Source organism: Colletotrichum graminicola (assembly GCF_000149035.1).
Source record: "Colletotrichum graminicola M1.001 genomic scaffold supercont1.56, whole genome shotgun sequence".
Classification (NCBI taxonomy): Eukaryota; Fungi; Ascomycota; class Sordariomycetes; order Glomerellales; family Glomerellaceae; genus Colletotrichum; species Colletotrichum graminicola.
Genome location: NW_007361060.1, coordinates 7,842 through 29,582, shown reverse-complemented (window position 1 = coordinate 29,582; position 21,741 = coordinate 7,842). Strand labels below are relative to the sequence as shown.

Genomic DNA, 21,741 nt, shown 5'->3' with positions numbered 1-21,741 from the left:
TATGCTTTGTTTGTTTAAGGGATTATTGTAAGTAGATTATGTCTAGTTTAGAGTTGAACTATGTACAGTGCCCGCTGATTGCTTGCGGGCTTTTATCATTAGCTATTTCAACTGTCGGAGCTGCCGACATATCAATCATAGGGTTTTGGCTACCGCTCAAACATGCGGCGCCGGGGTTTTTAGGTGCCATTCTCGGCCAGGCCATCCCCTCACTTAAAGCATGTTGATATCATGGTTGGCGCACTAAACTTCCAAGAGATGTTATGAGATCTTGTAACTTGTTGTTCGATTTTATCCCAACCGTTGGTGCAAGATATAACATAAGTCAAGCTCCCGTATTATGCGACCTTTCTCCCAGGCTACCGCCGGTTATTTGAGGTCATCATCGCTTTTTACCTTGCAACTCTCGAGAGCATTCATTGAGGTCCCTTACTCCTTGTAGTGATCTCTCGTCCTCTCCTCTGCTAGCCTCAAACACTCCTCCGTTACATCAACATCCCTTGGTACGAGCTTCACCTTGAAGTTGCGTGGAATCGCCACCAGCGCCGACTTGCACTGATTGTAGTCAACGTAGTCCGTGTTGGGCTGTTCCGCCTCGCTTGCCACAATCTTGTACGACGCGAGGAGCCTCAGCAGCGCCGTGTACAGAAGGCGGTGCGCAATGTGCTGACCCGAACATGCACGCGAGCCGGCGCCGAAGCTGAGGTGGTTTAGCCCGACGGACTCGCGCTCGGTTGGGGGGTCCAAGGAGGACAACCAGCGCTCCGGGTCAAACTTGCCGGCATCAGGGCCAAAATGGTCGACATCTGGGTCACGGATTAGCTTCGGATAGAGAAAGAAAAGAAACATTTGGGCTCACCGTGGTTTCCGGCTTGGGCGTTGATGAGAATCATCGTCTTGGCCGGGATCTTGGCCCCGTTCCAATTCACCTCTGTAACGGTCTTGCGAGGCAGGCTCATGGCGCTGACGGTGTAAAACCGACCGGCCTCCTTTATAATGGCATTGAGATAAGGGACCTTTTCTTCGGAGATGCTGGAAGACCAGGCTTCGCGCATGTCCGGGTAATACCGCTTGATGTCCTCGTACGCGCGGTCCTGCCAGATCTGGCCCTCGGGGGTGCTGAGAGATCCGATAGCCGACGTCAGCGTTCCCGGGATCGTCTCGAAACCGCCCGAGACAAGTGACAGACAGATGGAGGACACTTCGACACCCGTGAGCTTCGTTTCCTCGTCCTTGAGAATGGCGGCGGAAATGCAAGGCTTATCGGTGCCAAGCTTGATCATTTCGCGGACCTTGTCCAACAACAGGTTGAGGTACGTGTCGCGACGGTCGCGGAGTTCCTTGGACCGCTTGTTCTTCTCGTTGTTGGGGAAATATCGCATGATAGGTACATAATCCTGCATGTTCTCCGACGCGCTGCGAAGTAGGGAGATGGCCGAACCGACGTACAGAATCTCCCGGAGGAGTTCGTCGTACACTGCGTCCATGCGAATGCCGTAGCACAGGGTGAGGGTCGTGTTGAGCGCATACCGCTGAATGTAGGGCCGAACACTGATTTCAAGAGCGCCGTTCTGGCTATCTCTCTTCAGGTCCCGGAGGATGCAGTAGCTTTCCAGGTCGAACATGGGGTGATAGTTGCGCAGAGACGCCCTTCCTAGCGCAGTGCCTGCGGCCTTGCGCTTCTTCTTGCACGACTCATCCCATGGAGACGAGCCGATGGTGAAGCCCTGTGTGCTGCTGATGACTCCATGAAAGGTGTAGAGTGTGGGCCTGTCAATGACGGCGTTCTGGTTTCCGAGCAGCATCTTCTTGCAGTCCTCAAACGAGTTGACCACAACGGCACGCGTGTTGCCCAGCTTGATCTGATAGACGGACTGGTTGTACTGGCGCCACCATTTCTCGCACACAGTGGCGTGGTCTTGGCCGAGCTGTAACAAGTGACCAAAGACGGGCAGCGCCCCAGGGATCTCTGGCAGGCCTTTGATGTAGGAAATGTCTGTCTTGAAGGCGACCTATTGTCATGGTAAGAATATTTGCTCAGTATCTCATGCGAGCAAGGCCAAACTAACATTATAGATGAGATAGGTCAGCCCTGCGACTGCCAAAGCTGTAAGAGCGAGGACGAGCTCCTGAGACTCTTGCAATTTGCTGAGCCACAGCGGGTTGGTGAAGTCTTCGAGCCTGGCCGTCATGGTCGTCTTTCCTACTAGTGTAAAATTCCTATTTGCTAGTGATCACCTCAACATGAAGAGATAAAGGTGAGAGAATCTGAGCTGACGCTCTTTTAACAACTTTGGCGATCCTGTCTCTATGTGCAGCAATCCAACCGTCGTGGGGCTATCGTTGTCGGCGCCCGCCCAAAGCCCCGCCTCTCAAGGATGGGCACGTGTCGGACGGTCCGATGCGGGGCCTGATAGTTGAGATCGGGCGCAGATAAGGACCCTCTGAAAAGACATCACCAGATTTGTGTTATCAATCGGCTGCTAGTGCACGAGAGGTGAGGGGGCTGCGGCTGCCCCCAGAGGATTTTGAATAGGCTCCTTGTCCCATCCAGAGGCCGTCGACTTTGGTGGGAGCACCACGGAGGACTATGTCAGGCCGTTTCACCAGTATCTCAACCACATTTTTGGGCACGATCCCCAGGTAATGGTGCTTTTGGGGATATTGCGGGGTGAAAGCGGAAAGCTAATATTCAGCCTACGGCGAGTACGTTATGACTGTAGTCTAGGATCAGAATTACTAGTGCACACAGTGCAAGATGAAGGTTAAGCGAGTTCATGGGGCCATTATCTGAACACTGCATCATTGAACACATGGATAGACATGGTAAACTTATAGAAGAAAACTGGCGTCATAGCGGCTATCAATAAACAGCGTAGACGCTAAGTTTCTTTCTCCGAGCATTGTTTCCAAACTCCCATACAGTCTCGTAGACACAGTAAAATATATATCCCAGTAAATCACCTACAGTTACTTACTGGGTGTTTCATTCGAGGGACGACCTTTAGCAGCCTATATCTCTTTCAATAACCCCAACACCCTTCTTAGCTTTTACTTGATCGATTGCCTTCATTCACGCTTAGGAGCTCTCTGAAAGGGCACTCAAGTGGGATGTGGCTTCTTTGCACAGGCTAAATCCAAGTATATATCCTGACTATATGTCACAATAGCTTTCTACAGCAACTGCCAGGTGCCATATAGCACGTTGTTTCACTCATTACTCACATAACTCTTTGTAGCAAAAACGACGCCGTTAATCACGGGCAGTAATTAACGCCTAATATGTCCTGTAACACACCCCCTCAGATTCGTACTATTCCTAGGGCGGATCTGCAACTCTTACCAATATCAGACCTTCTAATTAGGTACATCTCGCCAAAGTCTAGGTAGTTCAGTCTAACCTATAACGCGGAAAACGTAAGGAGGTGTCAATAGGAATTGAACCCACAAGGTCTATGACGCTCAGACGTAATACTGCGCCTGTACTATTAAGGCATAACAGCAGTAGATGTCCTAGGCTTATAACTGTTACAAGCTTGAGCACACAGCAGATAGGGTTATACAAATAAATAAAGAAAAGGCTTGTATTATGGGAAGAAGAATCCCACAGGTGGAGGGCCTATATAAAGGGGGCCCTCAAGCTTGTCCATGTGACATAGCACGTGGTGTGGCTGACGGTATCCGCCACACAGACATGAGCCTCCTGTGATACTCTTGTATATATAGGATTCTTTCTTCACATCTCTACTTCTAGAGGAATAAGCCTTTCTTACTCCTATTCTTACATGCCCTGTTGTATGCTCTAACTTGTGACATTATCTCAGTACTACAATTGAGGTAGCTGAGATGTCAGAACGGTGTTACTCCAGGATGTGGGACTATTGATGGAAGTTGTCCAAGTTCGCCTGGATGTACTCGAAGCTTGATGCCCTAAAGTCGTCAGGAGTGAGCCGGGTTGAGTTAGGTCCGAATTCGAGTAGTTGTTGCGACTCTTGCCACTTTGGCCAGGAAGTTCTATAGCCGGCAGAACCGGAGATTCCGCTGTTGGGGTCGAGCGAGGTCACGAAGGCGATATATCGATCCTGCATCGCTCAGCTAGCGTCATCATTGCTGTAGAATATGCGTGGCAAGTCCGATGTGTAGAAGGTCCCCAGGATTGGTGTTCCACGCTCAAAGGCAGCTTGGAAAGACCACGCGGACATGGAAGCGGGTAACATATCCAGGAAAGCCCGTCGCATGAGGGTGAAGAAGACATCGCCGAGTATGGCCGCCAACCGCTTGAATTGAGGGCATGCTTGGTTCATTGTGCCGGCGCCAAATGGACTGCCGGCCGTGCCGTTGTTGTACGGGTATGTATTAACTAGAGCAGATATCTCTTTCCGAGTAGCTTCGGGGAAGATGACGTCGTTCAAGTACGACACGAGCATATTTTCGGTAGTTATGTTGGCCTCCACCTCGTCAAGAGTAGCCCGACAACTCTCCACCGCAGCAGCGTGAGTCTGCGACACTACACATTAGCGGTTTTGTAGCAGGATCCCATTGGTCTTCTACTACTCGAGCCGGTCATCAATAGTTGTAGAAAACCAATGTACGATCCCTCCCCATATGTCACGATAGCTTCACATAACTGTATCGTTATGTGCTCATCCACGTGATGTTTCAGTTGTTCCTCGTACTAAGGGCCTATGTATAGGAGCACCCTTTGCTCATTCCGGTGTTATAGAATTGAGTCTTTTATCATTATTCTTATATGTTATATGCCCTGCTGTGTATTCTAACTTGTGACACCATATTTAGGCGTGGTGGCCCCGTCGGCCATGACAGACTCGAAGATTTTGCCGCAGTCGTGCAAAGTGACGCTGTATTTGGCGCTCTTCCGGAGGACCTCGCACCAGGGGCCGCCGCGGCGAGTCCATCGGAATGTGTACGTGCCCGCCTCTAGGGGATTTCAGGCGACAGCGGTGAGGTGCGAGCTGTCCGGCCCATGTTTCCCAGCTTCGTAGAGGTAATGTTCCAAGGTAGGTGATAGTTGAGGTTGGGGTGCAGCTTTTTGCACACCTCCCGGAATAAGGGTCAGCGGTATGCGATGGCTGTAGAAGGGTTGTGGATGGAGAGCAGGAGAGGTATGCCTGATGAATACATATCTGACAAAGTGGCCAATATATATAAGGGGACAGAGCGTGTACTACAGATAACGAATCATAGTTGCCCTACTGATCTTTTATAGCTTTGACAATGTGATTCAGTACAAATATACAAAAAGTGAACGGAAGAGCTATGACGCCTTTGATCATAATTAGTATAGCCTAAGACAAAGATAACTAAGAACTTTAATATTATGACACTATATCTAATGCATTACTAACCTGCCTATATAGCGTACCTTCTCTAGAGAACACGCCTACCTGATATTACACTCTGTGACCAGACAGTAGAGGTTCCTTTAACACTATAGCTGAGGTCAACCTTGGTAACCTTATGATTGGCTTGCTATTTATTCTGTTAATCAAACGAATCTAGACGGTCTTATTTGCTGATGAGAATGTGGTGGGTTCGAAGACACTGAGATGGGGGAAAAACCGGCCTGCGTGCATGAGGGCGGTTAAGTGAGCCGGCAAATCATGTTTGTAGAAAAGATACAGACCCAATGACGATGTGTCAGTCGTGGTTAAGTACAGCCCCTGGCTGGCGGCACTGCGGGATCGGGGGTTTTTAAGGCCCCGATTGCTTGCTCGGATCGGTTGCCATTACCTAGCATAATGTGGGCCATTGGGGCCCCCACAGTCTCAGACTACCTATCTCAAAGTACTGACCCACCTCCTCTTAAGTCACTTCTGCTGTCTCCACACCACCAACTTCAAATCCTTAACTCCTAAGTCAGAGAAAAAAAAAAGAGCTTTTCTAATAGTATATATAAAGCCTCTTAGCTACTGTATTTTATAGAAAAGGTCCCTAGAGGTAAATTTATCTAAAAAGTTAATTTATACTATTATATTCCAGATGCACATTAAGCTAATAGAGATATCTCTGTTATCTTTTTGTTTTCTTAGTAAAAGGGTAAGCTAGTCTGTGTAGAGGTCTGTGCGAGAGACTTTGAGAGGTACTTTAATGACTGAAGCGCTGCCCTATAATATGTAGGTTTGATCAGCATATTACCTACAAATCAGTAGGCTTGGTAACGGCAACCCTCGGATTGAACTTAATTAAGATGCCGACTTGGATAGCCCCGGGCCAGAAATTAGTCAGAAACTGATTTTATGCTGCCGCTAAGTTGTTTCAGGCACCTTTTTCCATCAGCGGAGTTTCTCCTCGTAGAACGTTCTTCGTTGTCCACATGTTGCATACATAGGCCTAGATAAGGAGCACTTTTTCTAGCCTGAACAGGGCCAAAATCTATATAACTGCCTTACCCCTGTGCGTTTTCGAGACTCCACAGCGCGTTATCTAAGCTAGACAGTATTTTCAGTACAGGCATAGCTGCCATACTAGGAAGGCGGTGACGGGTACGAGTGGTAATTGTACATCTTAGAGGGTTCACTTGGCAGTGATTAGCTAATTAACACGTCGCTGTTATGAGTCTAGTGTATCCGTACGGATACTCACAAGCTTTACGGAGTATCCGTACTGAGTGGCGAAAGAAGCCTAGTGGCCGCCGAAACCCGATCGTTATTTTCCGACCGGCATGTTTTGGCCTCCACTCGGTCCATAATAACTTACAGACAGCATTGCATGTCAGAAGCCATGGGTGGGTTGCACCGGCTCATGGTCGGCCCTCCGTCCCCTAATGCTCCTCCGCGCCGATCACAGGTTTAGGTAGTGTTGATCATGCTCCGCAGCAATACGACAGCCCACACGGGAGCGTACCAGAGACCTATGATGCAATAGTTTCGGCAGTACGGATACATTGCTGGGCCAAATGCCCAGGTTCCACTGCAGTGTTACATAATTAACGGAGTTTTACGCACCTTAGGTTCCGTGAACTCCGTTAAGGGGGGTTCGGGACCTGCCAACTTGGCCGAGACCGTATCCCTTGCCCACTGCGGCGTGTAGAAGGTTTTGGAGCTATAACCGCTCTTGAATACGGCCAATGTCAGAACAAATAAAGCTTCGACAGCCACCCCCTTCCCAGTTGTCACCATTGTATTCTGCCTCAAGAGTTTTTCATTTTTCCTCCGGAACCCCAAGGACTTCCGTGAAGACTCTTTGATCTGTAAATTGATTTCCTGTCGACCTACTCCCCCCTCCCTTTTGATCACCAAAGTCGCACGGGACCACTTATTAATACAACTCCATTGATGATGGAGATCCAATTCGGGGAATCGAGGCTCCCAGGCTTCGTTCTCTTGCCCTTGGCAACAGTCTCGCTGGTTAGTCCTCTCCCATGTCCTCTCATACATAACGATCCCCCGTCGCCCTTCATGTGTGAACCGGTTCAAAAAGTGTCTTACTAAAGTCACCCGCCAGGGCGTCGCCGGCCTCCTGCTTTGGATGCTCTATAATGTCACCCTCCACCCCCTCAGCAAGTACCCCGGCCCCAAGCTTTGGGCTGCAACCCGCATCCCCTATGCCCTCATGGTTTTCCGCGGTGACGAGCCCAAGACCATCCTTGCTCTCCACAAGCGCTATAATGCCGACGTTGTCCGCGTCTCCCCCAACGAGCTCTCCTTCCAGCACCCTGGCGCGTGGAAGGACATCATGGGCCACCGCAGCGGTGGGTCGGAGGAGAACGAGAAGGACCCGGACAGACTTAACCCTGACAACATCAATATTATCACAGCCGGCCGCCACGATCACGCCCGCTACCGGCGTGCCCTCTCCCATGGCTTCTCTGCTAAAAGCATGCAGGAGCAGCAGCCCCTTATTAAGGACTATGTTAACCTACTTATTGAACGCCTCCGCGGACTCGCTGGTAAAGGCCCTATTGATATGGTGGCGTGGTATAACTTTACTACGTTTGATGTTATTGGCGACCTCTCCTTTGGCGAGTCCTTTGGTTGCCTTGCAAACTCTGAATACCACCCCTGGATCCGATCCGTCTTCCAAAACGTTAAATTGGTAACCCTACAGAACCTTGCCCGGAGCTTTCGGGCCCTTGAGCCACTATTCACGATGGTTTTATCTAAGAGCCTTGTTGAGAAGGGCACGGCGCACTACGCCTTCGTCCGCGCAAAGGTCGACCAGCGGATAGCGCTTGGTACGCCTCGGCCTGACTTTGCTGAGTCTATGCTGAGAAAGGGAAGTGAAGTAAGTGTCTCCTAGCATGCTAAGAAACAAAAGAGTGAAGGAAGAACTGAAAACAGTGACTGACTTATCTCCCTTCCGCAGCCCATGACCAAGGATGAGATATACAAGACTACAGGCATTCTTATTATTGCCGGCTCTGAAACAACTGCCACAGCGCTCTCTGGCGCCACCTACAACCTGGCTACCCACCCCAAAGTCTTTGCTCGCCTGTGTGAAGAGGTCCGCAGCAGCTTCGCAAGCGAGGACGAGATTGACCTCCTAAGCACCGCCAAGCTCAGCTACCTCCACGCGGTCATTGAGGAGACCTTGAGGGTCTACCCACCTATCCCTGCTAGCTTAACGCGGCGGACGCCCCGAGGAGGGGCCAATATTCTTGGACAATGGGTCCCGGGCGATGTAAGTGCCATCGCAGCTTCTCAGCCTTGAAAAGAAACCCTGCTGTTCCCTGCTAACGCGCAAGACCGCAGACATCAGTCGGCATTGTTCAATGGGCCCTATACCACAACGAAAAATACTTCTCTCGGCCCTTTGAGTTCCACCCAGAGCGCTGGCTCGGCGACCCGGCTTTCGCCAGCGACAGCCTTGACGCCTTCAAACCTTTCCACATAGGCCCCCGCAACTGCCTCGGCATGAACCTCGCCTACGCTGAGATGCGTATGATACTGGCCCGCATCGTCTGGACATTCGACCTGCGCCTCGACGAGGGGTCCCGCGGCTGGCTTGAAGACCAGTCCTGCTACACTGTCTGGACCAAGCCGCCGCTTATGGTTCACCTGACGCCGAGGCAGTTGTAACAGGCAGGATGTCTATCAAGTATATAGTTAACGTCCTCCAAGACTACCCCCATGAAGAGTAACCTTTATAGGCTATTGTTGCCCACAAATCCCTTTGCTTATGCCATTTGTTTGTTATTTCTGTTGTTTATTACGTCTCTTTATTTCGATCCTCTACCAACACCTAGGAGCTCCTTCAGCTATCATGCCGTACCAATGACATGCCAAATCACGACCTGATTCCTATGGCACAGATCTCTGAGTTGCAGGTCTCACCCTGGCTGCGCTGGGATGTCTGAGCGTCGGTGAACCTGGTTGTGATTTGCTTTTTGTGCCTAGCCATGCAAGTTGTGATGGCCAAAGTGAAACCATAGAACCACAGTTGTCACTTCTACAACTGCACTCAAGTACTGTCACGACATAGATTTAGAGATCAGTTTATTTAGCTAAATCAGGTCTTAAATTACATTTCCAGGATGTCTTGGCCTAAGGAACACGTCTAGGATGTAACAATTCAGGCCCTTAATCCCTCTTAATCTCTATCCTAGCTACGCAAGACAATAGTACGTTCTATACACTGCATGCAAACTAGCTAGTTTAATAAGATAGGGGGAAAAGTTCTTATAAGAGTTTATTTATCTATTATTAACAACGCTTAACTCTTAGTCTATTTTTTTAAGTATTACCTTTATTGGTTTTACCAAGGTAGTAATACAGTTAACTGTATATATTAACAGGTATTTAATATATAATAGGTGTAAATACTAGTTCTAAATTATACGTAAAGAGGGAAACTATTATAGAATCATATAGTTATTAAATTATAGGGATTATAATAGTTAATTAATTATATTATGATATATATTGTATGTCTCTAGTAAAATTAGGCTAATCCCAGCTATATAATTCGTAAGATTACCTATAAAGTAGGGCTATTTTACTGTCTATTCCTTAATAATTTGCTGTAGGGCAACTGTGTATTCGCCGGTTAATTTACGTGTACTTCTGCCACATTGGACAGCTTCTTACACTATATTACTTAAAGAGTAATACAACGCGGAGGATTGCTGGTCTTATAATTGGCATATTAGGGCTTGCTGGGATTATATAGGTACTATGATGACGTTATTAACCTATTGAGATGTTTGCGGCCACTAAGGCGCTTTAGTAAGACGTAACTTTGCTGATGACGAAGCATGACTTCGAAAAGGTCCTCCTCTTGCACTGGGCACAAGATATTAGACTCGCCGAGGAGGACTACGACAGACTCCTGGATAAGTCGAAGACAAAATAGCTTGTCGCCCATGTGCTGGCCTCCATTCAGCGACTCATGAGCGACGGCAACGAGCTCAAGACTAGGTATAGAGTTTGCGGCCTAAAACCGGGCACCTCTAACGACGTTGTGATTTCCAGAAAGAGCTCCATGGTCAACGCATCAAGTTTTGGGAGTTTCCTGTAGGAACTCGAGAACTGTTGTACATGATAGGCCAAGGGTAGCTATTCTCAGCAGACTGGCTCCAGAAAAAGTCTCGCTGAGTTGTTTACGACAAAGACCTGTTTCAAAACCTCGCCTCGGAACTGGCCTGCTTTATTATTGGAATATTGAAGGCATTGTTCTTGCACTCGGAACGCTATTTGAAGCCAAGCAAGTAGACAGGCATCTCTGTCTGGACGGGGATTTCGATTGAAAGGGCGATGAGACTCATCATCCCAGCGTCATCTTAGAGAGGCTGACTCGACATGGGACAAGATGCGCGATAACATGGTAATCGACGGAAAACGGTTCCGTAAGCTAAACGAGAGAATGGACAGTATCAAGGAGTCGCACACCTCGGCCTTGCGTTGGGTAAGGACAGCAGGGCCACGTGGACGACCTTTCAGTGTGACTCAAAGAAGGTTCCAGTCTCTATTGGCGCTATTTGATAAGACCAGGAGCAATGAATCGAACATGATGAGGTTCATCGGCGACGCCAGCACCACGAGTGAGCTCGTTTTGACATGGTCCAGAGATAAGCCATGCTACACCGCCAGCTACTTTTACGGAGCCTTGGCTCGTAAGAGCAGAAAGTTCTGCAAGTTTTGGCAAGGGCACTCTTGTACCAGCTACTCCCAAAGATGCCGTACGTTGTTCTACAAGCACTGTCGTCGATGTGGAAAGAACAAGACGTCAAGGACGAGGGACTAGAATTCTCTCCCCCGCGAACGTTTGACAAGGGTGTCGAAGAACGAGTGAAGGTATTCTTTCTTCCTTTTTCTTTCTGTAATTAGAAGTAGCCTCGCTAGCCTACAGGAGGCTGATATACCCTGTTAAATAACTGTTGTCGAGGTTCCATATCCTACGACCCCTAATACAACTATCAAAACATATATTAGAAGTAATATTGGCGTTATAAGGAAGCCACTTTGTTTCGGTAGATGCCTCCATCGTGTTGTCAGATGTACCACCTCTGACTGCACTATGCTCGTTCCAGGTATGGAAGTATTGTAATTGACAAGGTTATAACCTGCGACACATGTTCGCATAGTACAACATTTTCCGCAATACTTTGAAGATCATCCTCATAGTGGCCGTATATCAGAGGAGGCTCATGCTGGTGTAGTGGGTGGTATTAGCCACGTTATGTGTAATGTCACCCAACTAACCTTAGCACTTATATTTCTATGGGCCCTTACTTATAGAAACCCATTGCTTTTAATCAAGCTTCTCTGTGACTTTATTACAATCCCTATTTGCTATATGCCTCAGCTCGTGAGAGCACATCTATCTATAATTAATCGTGCCAGGTTGTACGGCAGAGCAGGGGAAGACAATTCCCTAACGTATCCGTGACGCCTGTCATTAATCAAAAGACTCGCGAAAGCAATTAATTGCCAGCGTAGTCAGGCCCGACTGTCAATCAACGCCTCTACGAAATGCCGATGCAATTGTACTAGGTTTGCTATTACTCGACTTAACATCTTGGGTGTTCGGGTTCTCACCGGAAGGCTTCATCGGCGTTTTCTACTCAACCCCGCTGTCCCCGCTAGCCCCGCTGCCGTTCCGAAGAATTCGTGATCCCTGACAAGGGAGCCGCAGGCGGGCGGGGGACCACAGAGCAGCACTTGGCCCCGCATTTGTTACAGACTTTCGGACATCTGAGTTTAAAGCACGACAAGGCGGGGTTTGTTAAGTATAAAAGAATAGGGTTTAGCATTGATACTCGGTTCGTTGAACTTTGCTAAAAGAAAATGAGGCCTAGGACATTACGTGTACAGACCTTCAGCCTCCGTAAAACCTGTCCCGCCCGTTAGATTGCCGAATCCCACTTAATACGCCCTTCTTGTTGCCAAGCAATGACGGGCCGGTCATGAGAGGGGTTTAAGTTTTTTTTGGAGGGGGAGCATAGTTTCGATTTCAAGCTCTCGGAAGATGTAAACCAGTGCAAAACAACGCTGCGGGACTTACAAGTTATAAAGCCTCCTCCTACCCCCCCAAACCTACCCGTCTACCGGTTGTTAATAAATCTAATAGCGCGTCTGTCTACTGTTGTTTATTGCAGAGACATCCAGTTTATTCATCACAAAAATTTACATACCGCCAGTATACTTAGTGCTACAGAGAATTGGCGCCCTGGTCGAACCCACGAAGCAGACCAAACTTGAACATGGCCTCGGAAGCTGATACATCATCGGACGCTGTCCACGCTTTCCTGGAAGCTGCAACCGGGATCGAAGAATCTATCATGAGCACAGCCGATAGGAACAGAGTACTTATGAAGCTGTATGAGCTTGTCAGCAAAGCGGAGTCTCCCTGGGACACTTTTATGAGGATATACACGAACCAGGTAAGGGTCGTTTCCGTTGTCGCGGGGCGTGATTTGATGAAATCTTTGTGTCCATCCCCAACCTAACCCCCGAGTGTAATTAGCCTACCGTGCCAGGTGCCCTGAGAGTGCTCAGAGACGTGCGACTCTTTGAGCGATGGCGACAGAATGGAAACTCGCCAATGACTGACGTCGAGCTCGCGGGCCTGACTGACGGCTTCGATCCAGCTCTTCTCCGTGAGTGGATTGGCTTTCCCGGGGAAAACATATCGTGATTCTGACCTTGTTTAGATCGTCTGCTCCGTCTTCTGGTCGCAAACCACCTGGTTGAGAGGACCTCCGATGGTAAATACAAGCCTGGCAGGTTCTGCATGAAGCTCGCCGAGTCGGACTTTGACACCGCAATCAAGTTCTAGTAAGCCATGTCTCCTCCCTCTCCTTTTCTTTCTTGGCGTGTCTTTCTTTACAGGACCCAGTCTCGCTAAAAGTCGATTTGCAGTGATGACTACTACCTCCCGATGTGCCTCAAAATGCCGGCCTACTTCGCTGAGACGGGTTACCAGAACCCCTCTAACAGCCGGCGAACCGTCTTCGACTTGACTTTTGGCGTCGAGGGCGGGTTGTTCAGCTACCTCGAGAAGAACCCGCGCTCTGGAGAGGTCTTTAACATCGCGCAGAGGAGCGGGACGAATGCGCTAGCCCGGTGGACGTCCATCTACCCGAGCGACGAGCTGCTGCATGACATCGACACACGGCTACCCATCCTCGTTGATGTGGGCGGGAGCATCGGGCAGGACGTCCAATGCTTCCTCAAGCGGCACCCAGGGACCGCCTCCAGGGTGTACCTCGAGGACGTCCCCACGGTGATCGAGGACGTGAACTCCACCGTCGCCCAGGGCGTCCATAGGATCCCCTACGACTTTTTTACTCCTCAGCCGATTAAGCGTATGCGAATCTCCAAACACAGCAGCTCCCCTCCCCTCCTTCTTTTTCTCTCTCTTTTTCAATTGTTCTGTTCTCTTGCCACGCATTGAAAGCTGACTGAGAACGACACAGACGCGCGCGCCTACTACATGCACCACATCCTCCACGACTGGCCCGACAAGCAGGCCCTCGAGATCCTCGAGAACCAGAAGGAAGCCATGAAGCCGGGGTACAGCAAGATCCTCATCCATGAAATCGTCATTAGCGGCCCGGCCCACCCGTACGTTGCCGTCGCCGACATGCTCATGATGAACTTTGCCGCCTCGAAGGAGCGCACGGAGGAGGAGTGGGAGGACCTGGTGAGGTCGGCCGGCCTCAGGATCGTCAAGATCTGGAGGATCCCGTCCGCGAGGGAGAGCGTTATCGAGGTTGAGCTGGCCCCGGAGATGCCCAGGCTTTAGTGGTACAACACGGGGGGTAACATATGACGCCTAAGCCAGCAGTAGATGGATCCCGTGCGGAACGCACGCACAAGATGCTTAACTTTTGAAAGACCCGGACTAGCTGTACGTGAGAGAAGTACCTTACTTTTGACGATTTTCTCGCCCTGTCTAGACTTTCGCGGTTTGATTGAAATGCATTTTGACCTTCATTGCCGTGCGCAAATCAGAGACTAAATCTTATACAGATTACACTATACCACTTAGATTGCGGACCCTTGTTGGGTAGATGTGACGGACCACCAGAAGGCGAAGCATTGTCACGGGCTTCACCTTTAACTATAGCACCCTCTTCAAAGGCATCCCCCGGGCTATAGGAACAGACGGAAGTGTCTGGTGCAAACTAGACAGCTACTGACACCTTACTCCTCCTGAGCACCCGAACAGACACTCTTGTTACTGTACACTATATATAGACAAATAGCAAGTCAACTACTATAAGACATAGATGCCCTAATGGCACCGTGCAACCAAGCACATGAACCCCCTTCCTACCTGAGGTTATATACTACAGATAGAAAGGGACGCGCTGCGTGAAGCCTAGTAGCTCAAGAGCCTTTTAGCACTTAACAGCATTGACAGTACACTTTAGTTGAAACTCCTAGACATGGTTGGTGACGGAGGATATTAGACGATAGGCTGGTGCGACTATGGAACGGTTGGAGCTGGAGCATTATCGTGTATTTCTCCAAAACGAGCTACCCTGGGCGCCATTTGTCCTTCTCAGGAACGTACCGGGCGTTAAATGCAGCAACAACAACTATACCACTTAGTAAACAGATCACTAATTGCATTTGTTGACCACCAAGCTTATAGACACCACTTTTGAGATGCTATAGCCCTGACCAGCTTGAACAGTGTTTGAAAATGTAGTTTTTTTGCTTGTCTAGACCATCCATTAGTTAGTCACTCTTGGTTTGTGGGCGCTTTGGGTGCACTGGCGGCAGATGTTACGTGCAGCAGCGTGGGTTGGTTCATGTGTTTGCCAACTATCCTACCTCCTAGCCTTCTCATGCCCCACCCAGCTCCAGTGTGCGTCTTCTTTTGCTGGGACGAAATCTCGTTCGAAAACGTCTTTCTTTATCTGGGTCGCTTTTTCTCGTACAACCGGGTACAACAGACAGGGAGGCCATTTCTGAGGTCCGGGCGCGCGAGATGGCAGCACCTGTGATGTCTTGGAATTGCAATTGGGAGCCAGTAATAGCTGATTTGCCGCTTATGATATCTAGACTGTGTGATATTGTAGGAAAAGAAGGCGGCTCTGGTCGTGTTCTTTCAAGATAATTCCTTATTCGATGAACAAGCCCCGGAGGCCAATTATAGGCCGCATGTCAACTTCAGCCTGATGATGATGGAGACAATCAGACTCATACAATGTCTCTCCACTTCCCGACGGGAACGAACTACCCTGTGTCTACCTGATCGTGGAGTCCGAAACCCCACCTTTTGGTTACAGCCACCCAAAGATCTCAACAACCCTCCCCTAAGATAATCACTTTCCTATGCCAGTGAAGACAAGACTCTCGTACGAAATAGCAGTATGCTTGACGACTTAGGCATGCCTGGGTAGAGGAACCGCGGAGCCATAGGGTTTCATTGACTAGGGACAACATGAAACTCAGTAGACCAATGTATTGAAGCCTTTGCTGAGGCATCGTAGCTGATTACAGGTTCAAGAACTTTAGATAGGTATCAAGGTAGCGGGACAAGATGGGAAATCACTGGCTGCTTCCCAACACATAACCCCCTATTTACACGCACCACTACATTTATTTCCCCTCATTTATGCCAGGGAACCCCGGCAGAAACAGATGTTGGCCGATTAGAAGACGGTGTTGAGGAACTGTCTCCACTTGGGCCAGGTGGCGACCTTGGCGCGATACGCATGGATCTCGTCCCAGTCAACCTCGCGGCGACCGGTGTCGAGGTCGATCTGAGAGAGCTTCAGGAAACCCTTGCGCTTCCAGAGATAACCGCAGAGCCAAAAGACGAGGACGACAGGGCCAGCAAGGTAGGCCTTGAAAAAGTCCTCAGCAGAGGCGAAGCCGCCGCTGGGGGGACAGATGGCAACGAACAGCTGGGCTATCAGGCAGATGAACACCAGGAAGAGTCCAAGCCAAGAGCCCGCGACACCTCCAACGGCCTGGAAGGGGAGCTCATCGATAGTGTGGCCCTGAGCCTTCCATGCGGCACGGAAACGAATGTGAGCTGCGACAATAGAGCCCCAAGTGAAGAGAGCGGCAAGACCAGAGAGGGAAAGAAGCCAATCGAAGACGACACCGCCAGATGATGCCATACGGACGTAGGCCAAGCCACCGAAGGCAAGGTTCAGAGCAACGGAAGGAAGAGGGCGGCCTGACCTGTCGATGTAGGTGAAGATCTTGGGGGCGTAGCCCTGCTGGGCGAGGGCAGTCAGGGTACGGGAGCCGCCGTAGACGCAAGAAACACCAATGGAGACAACAGAAACAAGAATGACGACATTCATAAAGCTGTCATAGCCGTAAAGGTGGGCGTCAAGAGGGGCCAAGACAAAGGGAGAAACACCATCAGCGTAAGGGTTTTCGGAGTTAAGGAGACGCTCATCGGTAGAGCTGACAAGGAGACCGACAAAAGTAAGACCCAGGATGTAGAAGCTGGCGTTTGACGTTAGTAGACGAAAGGCAGAGTGGTGGTATGTTTTGGTACTCACAGGGTTATACGCCAGAAGACCTGCTTGATTGCGCCGGGGAGAGCCTTTGCAGGGTTGCTGGATTCGGCAGCGGCCAGACCAACGAGCTCGGTACCGGAAAAGGAAAAGGCAGCGGTGACGAAGACAGAGCAGAAGCCACGGAAACCGTTCTGGAACGCACCAGGGTCGCTCCAGAGACGGTTTCCCCAGTATTCGTCGTACTTGCCGCCCTCAGGGCCACCGCCACAGATGAGAACAAGGCCGACGACCATGAAGACGACGGTAGCAACGAGCTTGAAGGCCGAGGAGAAGAATTCCTCCTCAGCGAAGCCCAAAGTTCCAAAGACGTTGACGATGATGATGAAGACCCAGAAGACAGTAATCCAGACAGCTACACTAATATCCTTATTCCAATACTGTACTGTGAAGGAGGCGACGGTGAGTTCAAGTGGTAAGACGATGACCCATTGGAAGACCTGCGACTTGTTAGAGATGATGGGTACAATCTTGGAGGCGTGTTGAGAGAAACATACGTAGTTCCAGCCCATGGCGAAGCCCCAGGAAGGGTCGAGGAAGCGGATAGAGTACGTGTAGAAACCACCAGAGACAGGATAGAGGACAGCAAGCTCGCCGAGAGCGTAAACGACGTTAAAGATCATGACACCGGCAATGAGGAAGCAGATGAGAACAGAGCCAGGGCCACCCTTGGTAAGGGCGCTACCAGAACCAACGAAGAAGCCAGCACCAATGGAACCGCCGATGGCAATCATTTGCAAGTGGCGGGGCTTCATGGAGCGATCCAGCTCGGTAGTACCAGTACCCCAGTCACCTATAGGGCATGTTAGCTAGGGGAACTCACGGGGATTGCCAAGGCAAGATCAGCGATCATCGAGAAGAAAAGGAGCCTTACGTCGCTGGAAACTGCGGAGGTTCAGGCCATTTCGGGTTCTGAAGTCATCTTCGCGGAAGTCGTCGGGCACACCGTTGCTGCCGACGGTGCCGTGAGCACCCTTTTCGGAGTCGTACGTGGGCGGGACCACGCCGACCTGGGCATCCTCCTTGGACATGGCGAAGGTCGCTCGATAGTTCAAGACAGGAGCGGGATAATGATTCGACAAGGAAAGGAAGAAGAAGCTTTGCGCGGTGGCGCTTGTCGTGATCTTTGCCCTTGTTGACGACGGAAGAGGGGAGGCGTCTGGTGTCACTCTGTAAAGGACTACAAGAGTATGAGGGGTAAGGAGGCAAGAGAGGGAGGGAGAGACGGGATGAAGAGAAGTGCGCCGTGGGATGCCATCTAATAAAGGTTCGGGACAGAGACAAGGAAGCTACTTACGTGAGGTACACAACCTTACCTACCTACCTACCTAGGCAGACAAGGTTTAAGGGAGGCAGCGCAGTAGCGAGAACGACAGTGGCATATGCAAGTGCGCAAATGCTGCACCCCCATGCTCTTCTGATATGCTTCAATGCTGGACTCGATACTCCATGGCCGCCCGCTCCAGGCTGGGCAAAGGTGTAGGGGTACGGCAGTGCCATCGCAGGAATCTGCTGGTACGGGAGGATGACTAACACGGGAAGGGGATGTACACCTCTGGCGGACGGTGGTACGGACGGCTGAGCGAAGACTAACCAACCTGGAGCGATCCAACGGATGGAAAGCGGCAACACTACTACTAACCAGGCCCCCCCTCACCCTCCCTGGTAAGGTTAGTGGTGGCCCCCTCCCCTGTCATCATTCCTTCCTTCCGTTGCCTTACCTCAAACTAAAAGTACACTAGAACTAGAAAAGGCACATAGCCGAACCAAGGGAAACAGCGCCTGGCCCGCCCCCACTGAGCCCCTGCCCTGGACAATATCTATTTTTCCCTATTTTTAATTTTCTTTTAAAAAAAATTTCTTTTATCCCCTCTCCTGCCTGCTTGTTATGCGGGAAACCACCATGATAGGATAACTCGGCCTCTGGCACTCAGATACTTCAAGTAGAGTAGGAAGATACGTCAGGGTCAAGACAGATGATAGAGCCCTGGGCAGGTATAGCCAAAGCGGCGATTGCAATAGTCGGTGGACCCGTAAAACGGAAGGGAATGGGACGTCGAAGGAGCAGAACAGGGTGCAGTGCAGGGGAGGGTGGATGAGAAAGGCGGCAGACGAGCGGTGGGGGGGGGGGTGGCTGCGCACCTTCATTGTACAGGCACATGCATAGATGGCGCTATGCATAGCAGATGTTGGATTGGAAGTTCAGAAGCAATGGAAGCTGCGTGGAAGACAAATAATGCAAGGAAGTGGCGGATTCATACGATTGGCAAGCAGATCCTCGGCCTGTGCGATGCGACTACACATGACTCGGAGTCAGTGACAACCCACCTGTACAGCAATCGGACGGACACTCGTCGATTGGTGCCCAGCGAGAACGAGGGAGAGTGAGAGAGAGAGACGCTCCGCGGCTTTTCATCACCACGGGCCATCTATCCCATCCAAAGCATCACGGGCGGCTTGGCAAAGCCAGTAGTTTTTCTGGGATCAGAAGGTGGAGATGGTCGACGCGTCTTTGCCAAGTGATTAGAGGAGCCGGTCATCTCTTTGGGGACTTCTTGGCTCGGTGGCCGATGGTTATTGGACGGCAGGACAGGAAATGGGTGCAATATTTGTATTGTGTCAGCCCAGAGTATGTACGTGGTATCCGTAGGTACTTGGAGATATTGGATGAGGAGCGGTAGCGGTGCGCGGGGGTGGGGAACGGTGCCGTTCCTCTGGCCTCTGGTCTTTGCTCCTAGCCCCTCTTCCCATGTAACCCGCTCATGATCGATGGTAGTAGGTACTGGGACCCTGGACCTGGCGAGAAAAGAAGAGAAACAAAAGTTTGGGCCGGAAGCTGGAAGCTGGGCCTGGGATTGAGTGTTTCGATGGGCAGCAGGGGAACGATTCCAGCATGTCGGAAAGACGAACTGGTCAGCGTGAACGACGGGGCGAGAGTGGTCAACGCAAGGTGTTGTGACGAACCAGCAAGTCCCATCCAAGCAAGGGTGGGATGAGCTGGGGACTAGGTGGCAAGACAAGAGATGGTGAATGAGTGTGACCCGAGAGATAGAGATGGGTACAAAACGCGTCCTTTCGGCTGATGCCTCGTTGGACTGATGAATACTGGCGACGATTGAGTGCGTGCGTGAGGAGGAGAAGCCCAGGTAGGTAAGGGATGAACTGTGGCTCCACGGCACCTTCCCGCAAAACCCAAAAGCGAAGGGCCCGGGCGGGCTTGCATACCTTCAAGACCTTATTTTACCGATGCATGTTTCTAGGTACCTAGGTACCTGGTTACGTACCTAGAGTACAAGCTGCTGCCTCGGTGGCATTCGTGCTCTACGCCCTTTCGTCCTTTCCTTTCATTTTACATACTTTCCCCAGGCCCAAATTGTTTATTCACCACACTACGATCACCAATACCTATATCAACCCAAAGGAAATACCTTGCACCACCTCGCACGCAGCCAATGTCATCGCACTCTCCCGGCGCTACCGAACTGTGGCCAAGCTCTTCTGGAACAGGGCTGCGTGGCTTGGTCTCTTTGGCGGCTCTTGGCTGCACCGCACATTCAAGCCGAGTCTTGACCAGCTTCCTCATCGGGAATGACCCAAGCCTGGGCGTAGTTGCTTGAATCCCACAGCGTCTTGTCTCGCATTCCGCCGATTTGCCCCCATGGGCCTGACCCAATCTCACCCGAATCCTTGAATGCAACACAACGCCCGTTACCCAGCTCGAGCTCCTCTCCTGCCTGTTTGCGCCTCTTGGCCCTTCGCTCTGCCCTGCGAGCTGAGGTTCAGATGTCACAAGGCCGCCATACCCCGTCTGATTGATTTTCGGCGAGTCTTTTTTGGCGTTGCAGGGGCCTGCCATGTACGCCGCTGAGATAGGGGAGCAGCCACTAACGCTGCCAGAGAACCTTTCTAGAATGCCACCGCAAGACTGTCGAACCACACCATGGAGGGTTGGCCGCATACGAAGGCCTCCATCACCTGCCTGCTACCGCGTCTCCCCCTCCCTCCCGCACCCCGATATCCCGATGGCCAGTCAACCCACCACTCATCAACATGTTCCAACCACCACCGCCAATCTACCGTCAGAGCAACATGGGGGTTTACATGTGTAGTATTATGGTTGAGTTCTCAAAAGAGTCGGTTAAACGACCCGACCCCCCCAGCCCACCTGGGCGACATAACTAACCGGGCTGTGCCGCGTCCCAACGTTCCCGAACGCCAACGCCAACGCCAACGCCAGCGCCAGCGCCAGCGCCAACGCCAACGCCAACGCCAAACGGCCGCTGCACTGTTGGAGCGCCGGGTCTACCCACCTTCTGCCTTCCTCCTTGCCCGTCCCCGCTCCAGGGGTGGTGCATCACCGTGGCCTACAATTGGCCGGCGATACACACAACACGCCCTCGTCCGGCGGAATATATGGAGATCAGAGTCTCGGCAAAGATAACGAATTCTCAGCGACGATGTTGAACGGCAGAGGCTGTGTCATACGAGAGACCCAGTGACGACGGTATTGGTTGCCGTTTGCAGCCCATCATGTCTCGTTGCGATATCTGTCTCCGATCCCAAATTAGGACCTGCCCGTCCTCGACCATGTCGCTCGCTTCTACCATGATACCTTTATCGAGTCCGCATCGCGCCAGACGTAGGCAACCGCGATCTCCGCCCACTACCTGGCAGGTCCCAATCCGGTCAAGCCCCGGCCCAACTTTTGTCTCACATCGTGCCATCCGAGCATCATCATCACGCTGAAGGCGATGCGGCTACCGGTCAGCCATACTGCTAAAAAGAGGTGTCTT

General features: G+C 50.9%; 7 protein-coding genes across 7 annotated transcripts; 2 read left to right on the top strand and 5 right to left on the bottom strand.

The window, feature by feature from the left end:
* Positions 1-429: 429 nt before the first annotated feature.
* On the bottom strand, positions 430-2,192 carry GLRG_10090 (cytochrome P450; the record flags this gene model as incomplete). The annotated part of the gene is made up of 3 exons (XM_008100775.1): positions 430-806; positions 860-2,012; positions 2,070-2,192. 3 exons carry the CDS (start codon positions 2,190-2,192, stop codon positions 430-432), a joined length of 1,653 nt encoding a protein of 550 aa, XP_008098966.1.
* Positions 2,193-4,091: 1,899 nt separating this feature from the next.
* GLRG_10089 (uncharacterized protein) lies at positions 4,092-4,427 on the bottom strand (the record flags this gene model as incomplete). The annotated part of the gene is made up of 1 exon (XM_008100774.1): positions 4,092-4,427. The coding sequence occupies one exon, from the start codon at positions 4,425-4,427 to the stop codon at positions 4,092-4,094; it is 336 nt and encodes a 111-aa protein (XP_008098965.1).
* Positions 4,428-7,298: 2,871 nt separating this feature from the next.
* Positions 7,299-9,038, top strand: GLRG_10088 (cytochrome P450; the record flags this gene model as incomplete). Its single annotated transcript, XM_008100773.1, has 4 exons — positions 7,299-7,367; positions 7,465-8,250; positions 8,326-8,640; positions 8,712-9,038. The coding sequence occupies 4 exons, from the start codon at positions 7,299-7,301 to the stop codon at positions 9,036-9,038; spliced, it is 1,497 nt and encodes a 498-aa protein (XP_008098964.1).
* A 3,623-nt stretch (positions 9,039-12,661) lies between these two features.
* On the top strand, positions 12,662-14,205 carry GLRG_10087 (O-methyltransferase; the record flags this gene model as incomplete). Its single annotated transcript, XM_008100772.1, has 5 exons — positions 12,662-12,841; positions 12,925-13,057; positions 13,112-13,235; positions 13,320-13,765; positions 13,877-14,205. 5 exons carry the CDS (start codon positions 12,662-12,664, stop codon positions 14,203-14,205), a joined length of 1,212 nt encoding a protein of 403 aa, XP_008098963.1.
* Positions 14,206-16,066: 1,861 nt separating this feature from the next.
* On the bottom strand, positions 16,067-17,979 carry GLRG_10086 (amino acid permease; the record flags this gene model as incomplete). Its single annotated transcript, XM_008100771.1, has 4 exons — positions 16,067-16,877; positions 16,934-17,388; positions 17,446-17,741; positions 17,823-17,979. The coding sequence occupies 4 exons, from the start codon at positions 17,977-17,979 to the stop codon at positions 16,067-16,069; spliced, it is 1,719 nt and encodes a 572-aa protein (XP_008098962.1).
* Positions 17,980-20,502: 2,523 nt separating this feature from the next.
* GLRG_10085 (uncharacterized protein) lies at positions 20,503-20,804 on the bottom strand (the record flags this gene model as incomplete). Its single annotated transcript, XM_008100770.1, has 2 exons — positions 20,503-20,713; positions 20,752-20,804. The coding sequence occupies 2 exons, from the start codon at positions 20,802-20,804 to the stop codon at positions 20,503-20,505; spliced, it is 264 nt and encodes an 87-aa protein (XP_008098961.1).
* Positions 20,805-21,126: 322 nt separating this feature from the next.
* GLRG_10084 (uncharacterized protein) lies at positions 21,127-21,303 on the bottom strand (the record flags this gene model as incomplete). The annotated part of the gene is made up of 1 exon (XM_008100769.1): positions 21,127-21,303. The coding sequence occupies one exon, from the start codon at positions 21,301-21,303 to the stop codon at positions 21,127-21,129; it is 177 nt and encodes a 58-aa protein (XP_008098960.1).
* Positions 21,304-21,741: the final 438 nt, after the last annotated feature.